Source organism: Siphateles boraxobius, unplaced genomic scaffold (assembly GCF_051911475.1).
Source record: "Siphateles boraxobius isolate OS27281-9 unplaced genomic scaffold, OSU_SipBor_1 31, whole genome shotgun sequence".
Taxonomy (NCBI): domain Eukaryota; kingdom Metazoa; phylum Chordata; class Actinopteri; order Cypriniformes; family Leuciscidae; genus Siphateles; species Siphateles boraxobius.
Window position 1 is genome coordinate 17,098,791 of NW_027508931.1, and position 20,501 is coordinate 17,119,291.

A 20,501-nucleotide genomic window follows, 5' to 3' on the forward strand; every position below is an offset into this window, starting at 1 on the left:
GCACACTAGGGATGTGCAATACTATATTCACTTCAGAATCTTTAGTCTAAATGGCTAGTAGTTCTTAAAGATGCTTTATATGCATGCCCACTTTTTATATGCATGTTGACATGGTAGTAAATTTGCATACTATACTAAGCTATACTTGTAGTCTGTACTTTACTGATGATGGGAAAGTACATGTTAAGTAAGATAGTATGCCAGTATTGAGACAAACTACATCAGAGGTCTTCAATCCTGCTCCTGGAGGGCCACTGTCCTGCAGAGTTTAGTTTCAACCTGCTTCAGCACACCTGCCTTTGTATATTCAAGCGATCCTGAAGAGCTTGATGAGCTGATTCAGGTGTGTTTGTTTAGGGTTGGAACTAAACTCTTCAGGACAGCGGCCCTCCAGGAGCAGGATTGAAGACCTCTGAACTACATCATCATAAAATCTTCATTATGACAATTCCTTAGATTTCTATGGAGTTGGAATGTCCATCATTCACAAAGCATTGTGTTAAATTATTCAAGATTTGATTATATGCATAATTGCATACTGATTATATACATGCATAATTCCATTCCTTAGATTCACACATTTATAAACCTGTTCTCACACCCCCTGCCATTTTTATACTGCTGAAAATGGCAATCATTATCTTACATTTTTCCAAATTATTTTTTTGTGAGAAATATTGTATTATAAAGCATGCACAGATGCAGATGAATGCATATTTCAAAATCCAGCAGAAATAATACACCATCTAGGCACCTTTAAGGATGCATTTCACTTTATCTTATATACTGTTTAGGCCAGACAGTATAGAGATTGGAATTGCTGCTCTTATCATCAGAGATTAAGTAAGATCACATGTAAATCTCATCGTCCTCTATAGGTGCAGTAGAGAAGAGCTCGAAACATGGAGCCGAGGACAAAACCCAAAACATCATCATGGCCATGAAAGAACGGATGAAAATCAGGGAGAAGAACCGACCCGAGGTGTTCGAGTTGATTCAGGAGATGTTTCTGCTCACGAAGGAAGACTTCATCACCCAGCTAAAGACAGCCAAACAGGCCGTACTGGAGGGGACGTCCAAGTGGTCTGCCAAAATCACCATTACGGGTAAGCCATGAGCAAATCTTACATAACCTAACAAGAACGTGGTCATATGCAAAAATTAAAAATGAGAATTTTTAAGAGCCATGATAAAGTCAAAGTGCATGCAAATGTTAGTGGTCCGAAAGTAGGCTTCACTGTCATATAAAATATATATAAATATATAAAAAAATGCATTAACAAGTGGCAAATAGATTGATTGATTGATTGATTGATTGATTGATTGATTGATTGATAGATTCAAAATGTGATTCAGAATTGATTTATTGTATCTTAATAATGTATTGTAATAATATTCAAATTATTAACACACTAATGAACACACTGTGTTTTTAATTATAAATTATTATTATTATTATTATTATAAAACACTATATTATATAATTACATTTAATTCATTTTCTATAAAAAATGTATACAAAATATGTCAAATAAACTATTTTTTATTATTATTATTTTGCAGTTAAATTTGGCCTGTGCATGTTCTTGACAAGTTTAATTTCAGTTTATGTAGAAGTATTACTATAAAGTTATACAATTATAAAAAATAAAAAATAATAATAAAAAAAAAGTTTTGGCGGAGCATGTTCTAGACAAGTTTCATGAGATTCACCCTTAAAGTCGTGCATCTCTGCGTCTGTGGCTGGATCAGACCCTACAGGGAGGAAATGCTGCTCAGTTTAGTTTGGGAAATGTGGCAAGAGTTTTGCTTGTTTTCTGACAGCTTAAAATGCCAGACGACAACAACCATCTGCTGTGGACAGAAACATAGGCAGTCGCATCCGTCTCTCTGAGTCATAAAGAACAGTTTCTGTCCGTCTGCATGACGTATATCTTCACATTGCTATGTTTCGGTTATATTTTATCTTCCAGAAGCCACTGTATTAGTTCAGCTGGTGCCAGGTCAAGTTTGCTCCTATATCAGTGTTGCTCCTTCACCTGACTTTGAGGGTCAACAGAGGCTGTGAATTATTGCCAAGCTTGCAACACTGCCAGAGTCTCAATAGAACAAAGAGAGAAAAACAGCTCTGCTTTAATTTATCCTGGCGTACGGTCGAAACTCCCATTTTAGAAAGTATTCATGCACTGATTTATTTATCATGAGTTTCAACACTAGTCTCTTTGCATTCTGATTTAGTTTGACTGCAGCATACACTTATCTGTCTATCTATCTATCTATCTATCTATCTATCTATCTATCTATCTATCTATCTATCTATCTATCTATCTATCTATCTATCTATCTATCTATCTATCTATCTATCTATCTATCTATCTACCTATCTACCTATCTACCTATCTATCTATCTATCTATCTATCTATCTCTCTCTCTCTCTCTCTATCTATATCCATCCATCTATCCATCAATCCATCCATCCCAGTGAGAGAGTGTTGTGCCATGACCCCCAAACCAATATGACCGTCACTGTCAGACACACTAACATGACAATCAATGTGTGAACACACCTCTGGAAACACAAACATGCCATCGCTCTTTCATTCTAGCTAAACTATTCAGACTATATTACCCTCTTCAACCAGCCCGGTGACATTGCACCAATGTCTGTCTGTCTCCAAGCCCAAGGATATATGTTCCCTGAATAATTTAGCACCCTGCTCTTTCATAATTAATGGGGCAAGAGCTTCCTGTGAACTACTATTGGCTCTGTGACGAATGGTATCCCCATTGACTGATTTTAGTGCCACAGTCAGGCTACACACTGTTTTTATGTTGCATTATTGCAGTTATTAGTTAGGGTGCCATATGTATACGCACATTCAGATACGACTTGAGTGATGTTCAAGGATGGATTGTGGTCTTACGAAGAGTCTGGCACCAGTGTAACTTAAAATCTTTAAACCTTTGTCTTCATATCTCAAAATTATGACTAAAAATCGCAGATTTATAAAACAAAACAAAAAAACAAAAAAACAAAATGACAATAGACAATTCTTAAGAAAATAGCATTTTATCTCCAATGCAAATTTTTTTGCTTTCTTTTAGAATACACAATTTGCAAAATATTGTCTTTTTTTTCTGTCTCCCTTCTCTAGTTTTATGTGCTCAAGGTTTGCAAGCCAAAGACAAGACGGGCTCCAGCGACCCCTACGTCACAGTACAAGTGGGAAAGACCAAACGCAGGACCAAAACTGTTTTCGGCAATCTCAACCCCATCTGGGACGAGAAGTTTTTCTTGTGAGTCTCACAGAAAACAGATATGTTTTCCTTCTGTCTTTTAAACAAGACTAGTTAACATTGTGCTGATGCTCTAGATCAGTGGTTCTCAACTGGTTTTGCTTCAGGATCCAGATTTCTACACTGGAAATCAATTTGCAGAGCAAACAATACTGTTGTATCATACAAAAAATATCCTTAAGACATTGAGATCTAATGTTAATATAAAATAATAATCAGTCAAATAAATAATAATAATTAAAAAAAAAACTCAATCATCAAATTCATTTAAATCTCTGCTGCCAACAGTGTAACACATGTTTTGTTCAGCAAAAACTTTTATCGTTTATCGTGACCATTTTTATGTTGGTATTACGTGACAGATGAATTTGACCTAAAATACAGATAATTTAGATGCATGATTATATGGTTTGTTGCTGTTTTAAATTGGCATTCAACATTGTTTTGTCCCTTGCCTTTCACGACCCATCAGAACAAACCTGAGGCACATTTTTAGGGCGTGACCCATCAGTTCATATCCACTGCTCTAGAATATCAGGCTCTCTGCATGAGCTGCTAGAGATGAAAATGGTTTTATGCGATTATTCTTATGCAATGAAGCTTTTTAATATTAGGTTGAACTCAAAGGGCAGAGACATAGTTTCCATTTCACAACATTTCTGCCACTCGATCACAAACGAAATTTCAAATGGCATATGAATTATTCAAAGTAGCCTTTCATTAATTTGACATTTTCTGTGGAGCCCTTCTATTACAAGTCTGTATCTTTGCCTTTTTTGCTGATACTCAAAGAAGCTTTTTAGTTTGTTTGAAAAGGGTCATAAATGAGGAGTAATGGAAATCATTTGTGTTCCCATTGGCTTTGTCATTCTCTCATGGGACCATTTCTTTTCATATTCCTGATGGTATATCCTTGAGGCTTCTGCAATCATGGGTGTCACATTATAGTGAAGACTGCCCTGCTCCATTCATGAACCTTTGTTAGGATTTGATGTTTCTGATGATGCACAAAGCCAATAAATCAGAACCCTAATATCTACAACAGCACCCTGACTGAGGAAATGTTGTACAATCTGGACAGAGACCTTATATCTTGTGCCATTTGTGTATTTATGGTTGTTCCTGATTATTAGTTGCTTTTTTCATTAAGGTTTTGCTGATGTCATCTTTATGAGATCAATGCACTTATTCATCACACTGCTGTATTTTGCAAGCTGTGGTGTGTTCAAAGGAGTGAGTGGTGTGACCAACATACATCATTCATCATTCAGAATTGAACTGAGAATGCCTTTTAAATTCCAATTCAATAATTGAGGTAGCAAACAGAATGCAAAATTTCAAATACATTCATAACCATGAAGTCTTAACTAGAAAAGCAACTTGAAATTTGACTTGCGGACAGACATAGTTATGGAAGGATGGATGGATGGATGGATGGATACTGTAATTGGTACTTACGTCAGAGCTGATGTTGTCATTTTTGGATCACGCATCACGTAAGGTGTGGTTATGAGTATTTCAGATGACAACTTCCCCCCTCTCTTTGGTCAGGGAACCAGTCAAGCAATTTTACCTTGGCAGTGTGAGAGAATTAATGTGAACTGGAGGGAGTTGATTTATCTGAAAGATTGGTGATTGATATCGTTAACTTGTAAAACCTCTTCTGTATTATCAGCACAAAGGTGTAATAAAATAGATTTTATTACCAAAAAGATAAACAAGAATAACGATACTCGGTTACTAACGTAACCTCGGTTCTCTCTAGAGAGGGAACGAGTATTGCGTAAGTTTAGCTTACGCTACGGGAAAGATTCATCTTCTCGAGATACTGAAGCCAAAAAATTATCCTTAATTTTGTATTCCTTGTCAACGCAGTGCAGCAGCTAGCAGACCTAGAGCAGGCCATCTCGTGTGCTCATTGGCTGCCCTGCGGGCAACTGCTGCAGCCTACCAGTGAGCCCGGCGTGACGTAACGCCCAATGAAGGGCGCCCGCGCCTTCATAGCGTCACAGCCCGCCAGAATGGGCGTGGCTTAGCGTATAACACTAGGGGCTGTAGGCTGACTTCCCTGGTTTTCGTCGACTGAAGCGAAGTCGCTCGTGGCGCGAGCACGGCCGGTTACGCAATACTCGTTCCCTCTCTAGAGAGAACCGAGGTTACGTTAGTAACCGAGTATCGTTCTCTTACGAGAGGTTCTCTCGTATTGCGTAAGTTTAGCTTACGCTACGGGAACACTTTGTCAACGCCGTGCGCGCCAAGCATCCACATGAGACCCCGAGCTTTCAGGGGAACCCCATAAGTGGAAAAAATAAGGTGGCCAGCCACGCGGGCCATCACTTGTACATAAGCACACATAGGGAATACAGAGCAGCGCGCCGGTCTGTATAGGCACATGGCACATACCCTACTTAGTGCAGCTCAACCAGGAGAGCTGAGTCATGTGAGAGTGATCTGGGCAGGAGATCTGGGCAGAATACACCTCTCCTTCAGACTGACAACAGTTTAGCCTGCAAGGCAGGAACTTCTAGGTTATAAAACCTGACAAAGGTAGACGGGGAGCTCCAGCCCGCCGCTACACATATGTGATGGATAGAAATTCCACTGGACCATGCCCACGAAGAGGCCACGCCTCTCGTGGAATGAGCCCTGATGCCCAGAGGGCATTGCAGACCTTTTGACGCGTAAGCGGCCGCTATAGCGTCTACTATCCATCTGGACAGGCTCTGTTTCGAGGAGGCGAGACCCTTGGTGCGCCCACCAAACGAAACAAAAAGCTGTTCCGAACGCCTGAAGGAGGCGGAGCGCGTAATGTAAAACCTCAGCGCTCTGACAGGGCAGAGGAGATTCACATCACCTTCGCTGTTAGATGCTGGGAGAGCTGACAACGAAATAACTTGTGCTCTGAATGGAGTGCCCATCACTTTAGGGACATAGCCATGTCTAGGTCTGCAGTCAGAAAGACGGTTTTCAGTGATAGATATTTCAACCCCACGGTGTCTAGTGGTTCAAATGGAAAAGCTTTCAGGGCCTCGAGGACCAATGAAAGATCCCACATGGGAACCGACGGGGGGCGCGGCGGATTCATCCTTCTAGCTCCTCTAAGGAAGCGGATGGCCAACTCGTGTCTTCCCAATGACTGGCCGTGCGTCGATTCTGCGAACGCTGCCACGGCCGCCACGTATACATTGAGCGTGGATGGGGACCTTCCCTTATCCAACAGCTCTTGTAGGAAGGTGAGCAGATGCGCCACCCCGCATGTCCGCGGGTCCAGACCTCTGTCGGTGCACCATCCAGAGAAAACCGACCATTTAGATGCGTAGAGCCTTCTCGTGGAAGGGGCTCTAGACTGCGTGATCGTGTTCATCACTCCTTCTGGCAGGGCAACGAGTACCCGTTGATCAACCATGCATGCAGAGACCAGCGCTCTGGATTGGGATGCCAGATCGTGCCGCGAGCCTGAGAGAGGAGATCTGCCCTCACCGGATTCGGCCACGGAGCTGTATGTGACAGCCCTGCTAGTTCCGGGAACCAAATCTGATTCTCCCAACGCGGGGCTATGAGGAGCACCGAGTGGCGCGTTTCCCTGATTCTCTTGATCACCTGTGGCAACAGAGAGACCGGAGGGAAAGCATATAGCGGGAGGCTGGGCCAAACCTGGGCCAGCGCGTCCTCGTCCTTCGAACAGACCGTCGGGCATTGAGCGTTGTCTTTTGACGCAAATAGGTCGACTTCCGCTCTGCCGAATAGGCGCCACAGTTTCTGGACCGTTTTGGGTGCAGGGACCATTCCCCTGGGGGAACATTGTCCCTGGACAGTTTGTCTGGGCCGTCGTTCAAATGGCCAGGCACATGCGCCGCCCTCAGCGAGCGCAGGTGCATCTGAGACCAAATAAGGAGGCGTTCCGTCAGATTGCAGAGATTTCTGGATCTGACACCGCCCTGACGGTTTACATAGGATACCACAGACATGTTGTCCGAGCGGACAAGAACATGCTGGTCCTGTATGAACGGGAGGAAGCACTTCAGCGCGTTCTCGACCGCTATCATTTCCAGACAGTTTATGTGAAAACCCTTCTCCTGGTCTGACCACTGGCCCAAGGCCGGTCTGCCCTCGAACAGTGCGCCCCAACCCGAGTTGGATGCGTCTGTCGAGATGACTTTACGATAAGAGATGGTTCCCATCATTACTCCCTGCTGGTACCAGTCGGCCACTAACCAGGGCTGCAGAGCTGCTATAAAGGCCTGAGTCACTCTGATTTTCTGGACACGCGAGCATTCAACCAGCGTTGGAGCGGGCGCATGCGCAGTAGGCCCAGCTGGAGCACCGCTGCAGCTGATGCCATACAGCCCAACATCCTTTGAAATGTTTTCAAAGGGAGAAAGCTGCCCTTCTGGAAAGATGCGGCTAGGTGGCGAACACGGCGCGCGCGCTGTGTCGATAAACGAGCCGTCATGGTCACCGAGTCCAGTGCTATTCCTAAAAAGGAAATTGACTGGCTGGGCAGTAATGAGCTCTTGGTCCAGTTGACCGTGAGACTCAAGCTTTCCAGATGACTGAGAAGCACTGTTCTTTGAGATAGCAGTTCTTTCTCTGACTGTGCCAATATCAGCCAATCGTCCAGATAGTTCATTATTTGCAGCCCCTGACTTCTCAGGGGGGCGAGCGCCTCGTCCATGCACTTTGTAAATGTACAGGGTGCCAGGGACAGGCCGAACGGCAGGACGGTGTAATGATATACCTGACCGTCGAAGGCGAATCTCAAAAATTGCCTGTGACGGGGTACTATCTGAATCTGAAAATAGGCATCCTTCAGATCTAGAGAAATAAACCAGTCCCTCGTGCGAACGTGCGCGAGGATTTTCCTGGTCGTAAGCATTTTGAACGGTCTTTTCGCAAGCACTTAGTTCAAATGTCTCAGATCTAGGATAGGTCTGAAGGCTCCGTCCTTCTTGGGTACGAGAAAATATCGGCTGTAAAAGCCTGACTCGCTCAGAGAAGGCGGTACCTTTTCTATAGCCCCTTTGCACAGCAGCTTTGCTATTTCTGCGTGAAGTAGGTGTGCTACTTCCGCATTCACTATCGTCGCGGTCCGGGCTTGAAAGCGCGGGGGACGGCGAATGAATTGAAGTGTATAGCCCTGCTTTATTGTGCTGAACACCCATTCTTAAATCCCTGGGATAGTTTCCCACGCAGCTATGTGAGCCGCTAGGGGGCGAATGGCCTCCGGGTTCAGACCGCCGCCATTTGCGGGCTTGTGAAACTGAACCGGAGCCGAAAGCGCGGTGCGCGCGCTCTCGGTTCTGGGCAATGGCTGCTCGCTGAAAAGCCGAAACCGGCTGATTTATGTGAGATGTCCCAATCATAAGGGATGGGGAACAGTCTTTTGTCATTATTTGACGCGCGAGCAGCGCTCCGGGCGGGAAAGCTTCCTGTAAGCGTGAGCGCGTGTGCGCGGGCACGAGACTTACAAGTGTATTTGATGCCCCGATCATGATGGATGGGGAGCGTTTTATTAATGCCCTGCGTTTTGTGATAACACTTAAAAGCGAGGGCGGAGCCCGGGGGGAGGTTAGTGTTAGCAAGCGTGAACGCACTCAGGCGGGCACGAGACTTACATTCATAACCTGCTTTCTTTTGTGAAACTGACCCGGAGCCGAAAGCGCGACGCGCGCGCTCACGGTTCTGGGCAATGGCTGCTCGCTGAAAGCCGAGACCGGCTGATTTATATGAGATGTCCCAATCATAAGGGATGGGGAACATTCTTTTTTTTTTTCACTCTTTGACGCGCGAGCAGCGCTCCGGGCGGAAAAGCTTCCTGTAAGCGTGAGCGCGGGCACTAGACTTACAAGTGTATTTGACGCCCCGATCATAATGGATGGGGAGCGTTTTATTAATGCCTTGCGTTTTGTGATAACACTTAAACGCGCGGGCGGAGCCCGGGGGGAGGTTTGTGTTAGCAAGCGTGAACGCACTCTGGCGGGCACGATACTTACATTCATAACCTGCTTTCTTGATCGTGTAACAGAGCGGGCAGATAGTGGGCACAGACTTGTGGACACATTTCTTACATTCAACACTCGAGCGGCTTTTCTGCGCTTCATGAGAGTGTGCTCTGCGAGGTTCGGAGTGCTTATGTGTAGTGGTGAACACTGGGGCGTGGGCACTTTCATTACACTTACAACACCGACGGCATGAGCCGGACCAGACATTAAATACTCTTTTTGAGATTTTTCTGGGTCGCCGTGAAAACGGCGTTTGTGTGCAGGCGAGAGGGTCAACAAACCGGCTCGTTGGCTGCTAATTGAACCACTGCAGTGGCCTGTTTGAAGGGGACTGAGAGGAAATAAACTTAAACACGCACGTCTTTTCGGAGGCGATGTGTCTGTTAGTAAGCGTGAGCGCTCGTGAGCGGGCACGTAACTTACATTCTTAATCTGACATTATACTCACTTGAGATTTCTCTGGGTCGCCGCGAGAACGGCGGATGTGTGCAGGCGAGCGGGTTGCATTACCGGCTCGTTGGCTGCCAAATACACCACTGCAGTAGCCTTATCTAAGGGGACTGACATGGCGAGACATTTCGACGGCGGCGCGCAAGCCCGTCCGGGTCATGCAGAGAGCTCGAGAGGGCTCTGCATGACGCGCGAACGGGGACGCGAGGGCGGGGTAGCTCTCTTGTAACGTAAAGAGAGCTAGCCGCGTGCTCGGTGGTCGAGCAGAACTGGAACAGTGTTTGTACGAGGGCGCGCGCACGAGTAGTGGGCACGGGACCTACATGTAACACAGATGATGCCCGTCCGGGTCATGCAGAGAGCTCGAGAGGGCTCTGCATGACGCGCGAACGGGGACACGAGGGCGGGGTAGCTCTCTTGTAACGTAAAGAGAGCTAGCCGCGTGCTCGTACGTGTCCCTCGGCCTCATTCTCAGATGCGACGGCAGTGAGGCTCGTGAGCGGCAGCTGCGCGTCGGTGAGGAGAGGCGGGGGGTGTTGAAGGCTTCGAGTCGAGCCCGCAGGGTCGACAGCGGAAGCGCTTCACAGCCGGAAGTGCGAGGCGTCTTAAAAAAGACACTCGCTGCTCTTTTAGAATAGGTTTTAGAATAGGTTTTAGCAAGGTAAAGGATACGTCGCCGGATAGCGTAGCTCGCACGGATGGCTGAAGGTGGCGAAGACGGCCGGCTTCCTCAGCACTCTCCTAAGCTGACTGTCCACTGTTCGACGGCAGCGGTGGCTTCTCTCAGATCCAGCGATGTGAAGAGCTCACTGAAGAGACGAAAATCAGGGAAGTCAGCCTACAGCCCCTAGTGTTATACGCTAAGCCATGCCCATTCTGGCGGGCTGTGACGCTATGAAGGCGCGGGCGCCCGTCACGCCTCACTGGTAGGCTGCAGCAGTTGCCCGCAGGGCAGCCAATGAGCACGCGAGATGGCCTGCTCTAGGTCTGCTAGCTGCTTCACTGCGTTGACAAGGAATACAAAATTAAGGATAATTTTTTGGCTTCAGTCTCTCGAGAAGATTAATCTTTCCCGTAGCGTAAGCTAAACTTATGCAATACGAGAGAACCTCTCGTAAGAGAACTAACACAACGTCTGAATGAATATCATGAATGATAAAGGAATAAAGTGCATCAGACACAAAAAATACAAGTGATTAAGTTATGTTATCTTATGGAAAGATAAACTATTGTTTCTCTGAAACTAATAAGGTGAAAAGCCTTATTATGTATCAAACAAATAAATGAAAGATGATTTGTTATTAACTAACATCAGCTATATGCTATAACATCATCTCTTATGTGAATTAGAAAATCATATACTGATAATATACAACACTCCCAAGGTCTCTGGAAAGAAGATTGTTTAATTGATATTTACATTCCTCATGGTCAAGTTGGAACCCCATAAAATGAAATAATGTCCAAATCTATGCCATTGGTTTGTGCTGATTTGTGCCGCAAAAACGAACGTTTATGCTGTTTTGGTGTTTGAGATATTGAACATTATTTTTTTGGTTATGTTACGTCACTCTCCACCCCATGTCGTTCAAATCGCTCCTGCCTGGTTTGTGCTGGTTTGTGCCGTTAAAACAAACATTGTATCTATTTTCCTTTCGCAGATATAACAAATTTAATTCGGGAGCTGTGACATCACTCTCCACCCCATTTCTTCCAAATCGCACAAAAACTGTGTTGTTCGTTTGTGCTCGGTTTGTGCCGATTTGTGCCGTTAAAATTAACATTGTATCTATATCCCCTCTTTTAGAAATAACAAATATAATTCGGGGCAGTGACGTCACTCTCCACCCCACCTCATCTAAATCGCACCAAACCGGTGTCGTTTGTTTGTGCTCGATTTGTGGCGGTTTGTGCCGTTGAAAGAAACATTGCAACTGCGATCCCCTCTTAAACATATAAAAATTAACTTTTTAAGTACAGTTACATAACTGTCCACCCCATATGGTGTAAATCGTTGCAAAACTGTGCCGTTCGTTTGTGCTCGATTTGTGCCAGTTTGTGCCGTTACGATGAACATTATATCTTTTTCCCCTCCTTAGAAATAACACATTGGATTAGGGACAGTGACGTCACTCTCCACCACATGCCGTCCAAATCGGCCCAAAACGATGCCTTTTGTTTTTGCTCGATTTGTGCTGTTTTGTGCCATAGAAAGAACCATCATAAATTATTCCATTCTTCAGACATCACAAAATCTTTGGAGGAGTAGTGACGTCACGCATGCAAGCCACGCTCTCCATCCATCTCGTCTACAAACCTGTCTGGAGTCTTAGAACGTGGACGTATCTGGGGCCAGTTGCATAAACATAGCCATTATGTTAAGACTGTGACTTAAGTACTAGTACGACCAACTAGCGGCTAGTCGAGGGGAAATCATTCTTACTTTTTAGCATCAAATTAGACCAATCTCCGTTTTTATGTAACTGACTTAAAACAGTTGTGAACAGTCTTCAAGAAAAAAACGTGATGACTAACTTGTAAGACTAGTCTTAGCAGTTTATGCAACTGGCCCCTGTTGTTGTCCCACCGGATGTGAGACTCAGAACTTGAATGTATCTGTTGCTGTCTCACTTTTGCAGGCCAGAGACTTAGAACTTGTATCTTTTGCCGCCTTCCCTGTGACAGGCTGCAGACTCGATACATGGTTGATCTGTTACAGTCTCACCCTTGCTGGCAGTGACTAAGAATGTGGTTGTACTGTAGCTGTTGATATCCCATTGAATGGGAGACTCAGAACTTGAATGTATCTGTTGCTGTCTCACTTTTGCAGAACTGAGACCCAGAAGAGTGTCTGTTGAAAGCGTACCTTTATCCCTTTCCGATGAGGAGGAGATTGCAATTTGCCACTTTTCCATTCCAGTGCTGTGATTGACTGCTGGCATCAGTTCTTTCCCCTGTGGAACTCATTTGTTTAAAGTACACAGTTAGAAGTCTTTGAAGTGTCTTTAGAGTTTTACAGATACATTTCTCACTTTCCAAACCACCACCAGAATATCGTTGGCAATATCCTCAACAAATAGAGTCCAAAGAAGCTGGAAAAAGAACAAACTGTAATGCATTAATTCATTTGTACATTTACAGCTGAATTTGTGTAAGATGTTGCACTACAAATAGTGGTCACTGAGAAAACGTCTCAGGTTATGTATGTAACCCTGGTTCCCTGATAGGGAACGAGACGCTGCGTTTGAGACGCGGTGGGAACGCTCTGCGTGATTAGGTCGTGAAGCACGTGTAAAATCAGTCCAATGGAAGCCCGCTACGACATAGGTGACGTCATAAACCAGGAAACTATAAAGCAACCCTGAAATCAGACCGCGATAGCTTCTGAAAAACCTGAAGCAAGTCGATCAGGGCATGCAGGAAGTATGGCAGGCAAACGCAGCGTCTCGTTCCCTATCAGGGAACCAGGGTTACATACGTAACCTGAGACGTTCCCTTTCAAGGGAACTCGAGCTGCGTTTGAGACGCGGTGGGAACCCTATACCCACTACGCCATAATGACAAATGCCCGTTCTGTGTGAGGTCCTGCGCAGACTAAGAAGCAAGCAACCTCGCCCCAGGAGTGGAGAGGTCAAGGTCATAAAACCTGACAAATGTAAGCGGAGAGGACCATCCTGCCGCATTACATACGTCAAGAAGGGAAACTCCCGAAATTAAGGCCATAGAGGCCGCCATACTCCGAGTAGAATGGGCCCGCACAGCCATAGGTGAAGGCTGTCCGGCCGCTTCATAAGCCAATGAAATAGCCTCGACTACCCATTTACTCATAACCTGCTAAGATGCAGGGCATCCTCTCTTGAGTGACCCAAAACAAACAAATAGTTGCTCAGATTTACGCCACAGGGCAGCTCTGTGAACGTAGGCATCTAAAGCCCGGACTGGACATAACAGGTTAAGCTGTTCCTGGTCAGGGGTATTAAAGGGTGGAGGATAAAAGGCCTGCAGCACTATTGGGCATCCAACATTCAGTGGGACCTTAGGAATATAACCCGGCCTGGGGTAGAGAAATGCCTTCACCATACCCGGTGCAAATTCCAGACATGAAGGAGCAACCGACAAAGCATGTAAATCACCAATTCTCTTGATAGATGAGATAGCAAGGAGAAATAAAGTCTTTAGAGTGAGGAACTTTTCAGAAACCTCCTCGATGGGCTCAAAGGGAGCTAAAGCCAGACCCTCGAGTACAATGGCCAAGTCCCAAGCCGGTGCTCTAGAGTGCAGTGCAGGTCTCAACCTCAATGTACCACGGAGAAAGCGAGTAATTAGAGGGTTTCTCCCAATAGAAGTACCCCCCAGAGGGGTGTGGTAGGCAGATATAGCCGCCACGTAAACCTTTAGGGTGGAAGGAGATAACCTGGCCGAGAAACGGTCTTGCAGAAAATCAAGAACTGAACCAACAGGGCAGTTAACAGGATCTAACTGACGTTCAACACACCAAGTGGTGAAAAGTTTCCATTTTAGCGCATACAGCCTTCTCGTGGAAGGAGCTCTGGATTGAAGAATGGTTTCTACAACATCGGTCGAAAGACCGGTCTCCCTGAGCCTGGCCCCCTCAGAGGCCAGGCCCACAGTTTCCACAACTCCGGCCGAGGGTCAAATATCGTGCCCCCGGCCTGAGACAGGAGGTCCACCCTGATTGGGATCTCCAAGGAGGAGCCGTCCAGAAGAGACACCAAGTCCGAGAACCAAACTCGGGTCGGCCAATAAGGGGCTACTAGTAGCAGACGAGCCCCTTCTCGGCGAACCCTCTCCAGAACCCCCGGAAGCAAAGATATCGGGGGAAAGGCGTACAGGTGCAGCCTCGGCCACACCTGCACCATAGCATCCAGACCGAGAGGAGCTGGGTGCGTTAGAGAGAACCACATGGGACAATGGGTTGAATCTGATGATGCGAAAAGGTCTACCTGAGCACGACCGAACTTTTCCCAAAGGAACTCCACCACTTCTGGGTGAAGTCTCCACTCCCCGGGCCTCAGCCCCTGTCTCGACAGAATATCTGCTCCCACATTCTGACGCCCCGGAATATATACCGCCTTGAGCGACAGTAACTTCCCCTGGGCCAATAGGAGGATCTGATGGGCCAATTTGCAAAGGTGACGTGACCTCAGACCCCCCTGATGGTTGATATAGGAGACCACCGAAGTGTTGTCTGTGCGGACCAACACGTGATGGCCTCTCAGGTCTGGCAGGAAATATTTGAGTGCTCGAAATACCGCCATCAACTCTAAACGATTTATGTGCCAGGAACATTGATGGTCCTGCCACAGACCTTGCGAAGAGCGGCCACTCATGACCGCCCCCCATCCCGTGAGGGAAGCATCCGTCGAAAGCGTGACGCGTCGACAAGGAGCCCCCAACACTGGGCCCTGGGCGAGGAACCAAGGTTTCTTCCACAAGGCCAAGGCACGAAGGCATAGCCGCGTGACCTTGATCTTGCGGAACGGATTTCCCCTCAGAGAAAACCCCTTGGTCCTGAGCCACCACTGCAGGGGTCTCGTGTACAGAAGGCCAAAAGTAATAACGTTGGACGCAGCTGCCATGAGACCCAACAGTCTCTGAAACTGTTTCACAGTGAGTGACTGGCCTAGTTTCACATTCTTTGCGGCTTTGAGAATCGCAGAAATACGAGCAGGAGACAGGCGTGCCTGCATTGTGGTCGAATCCCAAATTACACCTAGAAAAGGGGTCCTCTGAGCAGGGAGGAGCACACTCTTTTTGGTGTTTAGCCGCAACCCCAAACTCTTTATGTGGGACAGAACAGCATCTCGATGCTGAACCGCCACCTGCTCTGACTGAGCTAAAATCAACCAATCGTCGATGTAATTTAATACGCGGATGCCCTGGAGTCTCAACGGAGCCAGAGCTGCATCCACGCATTTTGTAAAAGTGCGGGGAGATAAACCTAGGCCAAATGGAAGAACCCGATATTGGTATGCTTCGCCCCCGAAAGCGAACCTCAGGAACCTCCTGTGATGAGGATGGATAGATACATGGAAGTACGCGTCCTTCAAGTCTATTGTGACAAACCAGTCCTCGGACTGAACTTGTGATACAATCTGTTTGAGTGTAAGCATTCTGAACTTGAGTTTCTGAACCCTGCTGTTTAACTGGCGCAGGTCTAGAATAGGACGCAGCCCTCCATCCTTCTTTGGAACAATGAAGTAACGGCTGTAAAACCCTGACTCTCTGCTGGGAGGAGAAACCCTTTCTATAGCTCCCTTTCGAAGAAGTGTCAGTACTTCTTGCTCCATTACCAGAGCCTGCTGTGAGTCCACCACCGTGGGGAGGACTCCTTGAAATCTGGGCGGACGAGAACCGAACTGAATTCTGTAACCCTTTTCTATTATGTGCAGGACCCATAGAGAAATATTTGGCAGAAGTTTCCACGCTGCCAGAAATTCCGATAAGGGAACCAGTCTCTCGAGACTGGCCTCTGGATTTGATTGAACAATCGTTTCGGCGCCCTGAAGCGGCGAACCGGCAGGGAACAACCGAACTGACCGTTCTACAACCCTCCTCAGAGGATTGCACGGGGACGCTGACACCTCGGTGCCCTGAAGCGGCGAACCGGCAGGGAACAACCGAAGTGGCAGCGCTGCGGCTCTCCTCGGAGAGTCGCCCCCCGGAGGGTGCCAAGGAGGGACGGTTCCTCGTAAACCGTTCCTCCCTGGACGGGACCACCCTCAGAAGCCTGATAGCCTTGGCGTCAGGACTTCTTCTTAGCCCAAGCTCTCCTAGAGATAACAGTCCTCAGATCTTGTCTACCCCTAACAGGTCTGGGCTGCGAGCGCCACTCAGGAACCGTAGATTGAGGAGGTGCCCGAGCGGCGACGCTCTGTTTTTGTTGAACTCTGTGAGCGGAGCTCGTAGACGGATGAGGCTGCTCAGACTTTATACTACGAGCAGCCTCGGGGACAATAGACCGGCGAGGAAGAAACCTCTGAAACGCAGCCGCTTGTTTCTTATTTTCTTGAAACCTATCGACGACACAATTTATAGAATCGCCGAACAGACTTGTAGGTGACAGCGGTGCGTCCAGAAGAACAGATCTATCTTTATCTTTTATTTCTGATAAATTTAACCATAAATGGCGTTCCGTGGCCACCAAGGCTGCCATAGAGCGGCCAACAGACTTGGCCGTCTCCTTGGTGGCTCGGAGAGATAAATCTGTCGTGCGACGCAATTCTCGAATTGCGTCAGCACTAACTTCCTCACTATCGTCTATGTCCTTCAGCAGGTCAGCCTGGTACGCTTGGAGAATCGACATAGTGTGCAAACATGCTGCGGCCTGACCTGCTGCCGAATACGCTTTACCCACCAACAAAGATGTATTTTTTAATGGTTTGGTGGGTAACGTCGGGGCTTTCAGAGAAGAAGAAGACTCAGGGGAGAGATAGCTCGCTAGTGTGTCTTCAGCACGAGGCATAGTCAAATAACCATAATGATCAATCCTTTGAACTTTACTATAATTCTTAGTTTGTGGGTTATGCACTCTGAAAGACGCCGGTTTAATCCACGATCTCGAAACCTCGGCGTGGAGATCTGGAAAAAACGGGAGTTCCCGACGAGGAGGTCGTGATCTTGATGGTAAATAACGTTCATCTAAAAGACTCTTTCTAGATTCAACATCGAAATCATCGGCTGGCCACTCAATATTTAATTTAGTAACAGCACGAGATAAAACCTCCATAAGCTCCTCATCAGCAGGGGTATGAGCTGGCGAACACTCAATATCCCCCATACTACCGACATCCAGATCCTCAGAACTGGATAGCCGTAATATTGGTGCCTCAGCCTGGGAAGGAGAAGCCGCAGAGCGGGCTCCTTCCTGGGCAAAGACACCGAATCCAGTAGGTAAGGGCTGAGAAAGGGCAGGGCCCGTCTCAAACCCCGCTACTAGATCCATCTGCGAACCCCAAGATGAAATTCGACGCTGTGCCTCGGCAGCAGCGGGACCCGCACCTCGGGGAGCGCGAACCGCACCGTCCTCCTCAAAGAACGCTCGGCGAGAGCGTAGAGTTTTCATAGACAAACTCAAGCAATGCTCACAGTCAGCCCCCTCGAGGACTGACTGGGCATGCTCCACTCCCAAACAAGCAATACACATAGGATGTGTGTCCCCACCCGTGATATAACGAGGGCAGGGCACAACACAAGGTTTATAACTTTGCTTGCTCGCCATAGTGATATATATATATATATATATATATATACATAAGGGGCTTGACAGACAACAATAAATAGACAAGGACAGATATACAGAGAGCGCTTGCTGAAGGTGCAGAAGCTATCGCGGTCTGATTTCAGGGTTGCTTTATAGTTTCCTGGTCTATGACGTCACCTATGTCGTAGCGGGCTTCCATTGGACTGATTTTACACGTGCTTCACGACGTAATCACGCAGAGCGTTCCCTCAAACGCAGCTCGAGTTCCCTTGAAAGGGAACTTATTTCTCTGAATAAGTATGAAATGGATGTGTGTAGTTTACATCAGTTTTAAAGTCTAAAATCAGCTTACAAACATGGTTATGAATGGATTTGCATGGATCATTGTGGCATCGCTTTGTTTCAGCCCCTACAGCTGCATCCGGAGGTCCTGATGAATTTTATGGTGGTCAGAGGCCAAAACCTTAGGAATTAGTCTCTAGATAGGTGAAGGGCAGAAACTGCATGTGGACCAATGAGAAGTCCTGTCCTTCCCGTGCTTGGCTCCAGAGGTTGTCTTCTTACCCTCTAAGAGGTGTCTGGCTATTGTCATAGAATCTTTATCTGATGCCGTTGGACAGTTTGTTTGTGTTAGTCCACCAAGACCCAATCAAAATGTAGCAAACCTATAGATAGATAGATAGATAGATAGATAGATAGATGGATAGATGGACTTGAAAGGGAGCAAAAAAAGTAATTTTACATGACTGTAATTGTATATCACAATAGAAGTATTTTTACTGAAAATTCAATTGAACAATATGTTGAATAACTGTGTGAAAGTCATATATTCGGATTCAATATTCTGTATACTGCTACTCTGCATCCTGTACTTTTTATATTACCCCATGTTACTTTATCTACTGTTAAACTGCCCAGCCCATTTTCATACCATATGGTGAGAAAACAGCACAAATGCGGTGAACCAAGTGAAACCAAGTGACTCCGATTTTTGCCTGTTTTACATACAAGAGAGCACTGCTGATGCCTTAAACATGAAACTGCTGAATCCTGTCGGCAGACATCGCCGCTGGAGTGATCTGCTTTTCCTTGCTGTTGTATTGAACTTTATCTTGAATGTGTGGATGTGTTGTTGCCGTAAGGGAGGATTGCTAGATTACTGAAGACAGTGATTAGAGTTGCAGCTTGTATATCTTATGTCTAGTTGTCTCATACGTGACCCCTAATCCTCATCGCCCACTTTGATTTTCCATTTCAATCCGAGCTTGCGATCTTAATCCTGAGAGAATCATCAGCCTCCGCCTATGGAAGAGGGTTTAGGATCTTTAATGGATTGTTCTGTATGCTAAAGGCCACACAGTTCCCTCTCAAATGCTTGCATGTTTTTACACTGTGGCTATATATGGCATATTTCAAATCGTCTTTGTGAACAGAATTCTAGACTAGAATTTTTGCTTATATCTTGGTTGTTGCTCGGTTCTTAGTTTTTTTATGATTTTTAAAGTTGTATATATAATATTGTGTATACACACAATTAGGAACAATGGAGTAAGCAGTGAGTGTTTTTCTTTTTCTTGTCTATAATGTTGTTAAATTAAAATTAATTATCATAATAGACAGGGGCAGGTTTGTTAGGCTGAGTTTACACTGCAAGGTTTAATGCATGGATAAAATATTTTGACACATATTCAATGTTTTTATCCCCCAGTTTGTATTTATATTTACATTACATTTCTTTTCTTTTTTTTTACTTAATACTGAAGGAGCTGAGCTCTTGTCATCCCTAGTCATGCATTTGTTTAAATCACTGTTTAAAGGCTAATTATGAGCTGCAGTAATAGTGAGTCTTGTCTCAGTAAACACCAGTAGATATGTTGCTGATTCTGTAGTGTTGTTGGGTGGGATCCATTAGGGGTGTTTCATGGTCATTTCACCCAAACCACTCTTATGTACTGTATGACAATGTTAATGGGTGTCGATGGCTGCTCTGAGAGTGGTGTACCATCATAAATCCCCTCTGAGTAATGCACGCTTTACTTCCTCCACTGATGTCATGCATTTAAAGAGGAAGTTTTGCACTGATTCTAAAGGCTACATGACCGGCCAGTGCGCTTGCTGTGACATGTCGAAATCTGACAGTCCCGGGGTGCTTGAGGAGATGGCCTCTAAGCATTATGGGAAGTTTATGTTGATGGTGGTATGAAAGCTTCTTTAGGAAACCTTTCTAAAGGGTTTGGTCTGCCAACCCCTCGTTCACCCTTCCCTGCCCCACAGCTTTCTGCACCAATCGTTAAAAGTCCCACGGGAGCCAACCAAGAAGATGATGAGATGAAAGATGAACAGTGAAGCTGATTAGAAAGAGAAAACGAGAGTGGCTGAAAACAGCAGTATCAAACCCCTTTTTAAAGTAATGGCTACATCTATCTCTTTATCTCTCTTACTCTCTATCTCTCTCTCTCACTTAGAATGGATGCGTGGTTACATTTTTGGAGAGGTGCACGTCAGGGCACACCGTAGGCTATATGTG

The 20,501-nt window shown here is 46.0% G+C and overlaps 1 protein-coding gene and 1 long non-coding RNA gene across 3 annotated transcripts in view; one reads left to right on the forward strand and one right to left on the reverse strand.

Moving 5' to 3' along the window:
* Positions 1-20,501, reverse strand: part of LOC143697004 (uncharacterized) — a 222,041-nt gene that overhangs the window by 112,849 nt on the left and 88,691 nt on the right. The window lies entirely within an intron of this gene.
* The window catches only part of unc13c (unc-13 homolog C (C. elegans)), a 265,168-nt gene that overhangs the window by 49,974 nt on the left and 194,693 nt on the right, over positions 1-20,501 (forward strand). For both annotated transcript variants that reach the window (XM_077193956.1, XM_077193957.1), the window contains exons 8-9: positions 879-1,106; positions 3,157-3,298. In XM_077193956.1, coding sequence (XP_077050071.1) covers positions 879-1,106; positions 3,157-3,298 — 370 coding nt within the window. The remainder of the gene's footprint in view (positions 1-878; positions 1,107-3,156; positions 3,299-20,501) is intronic.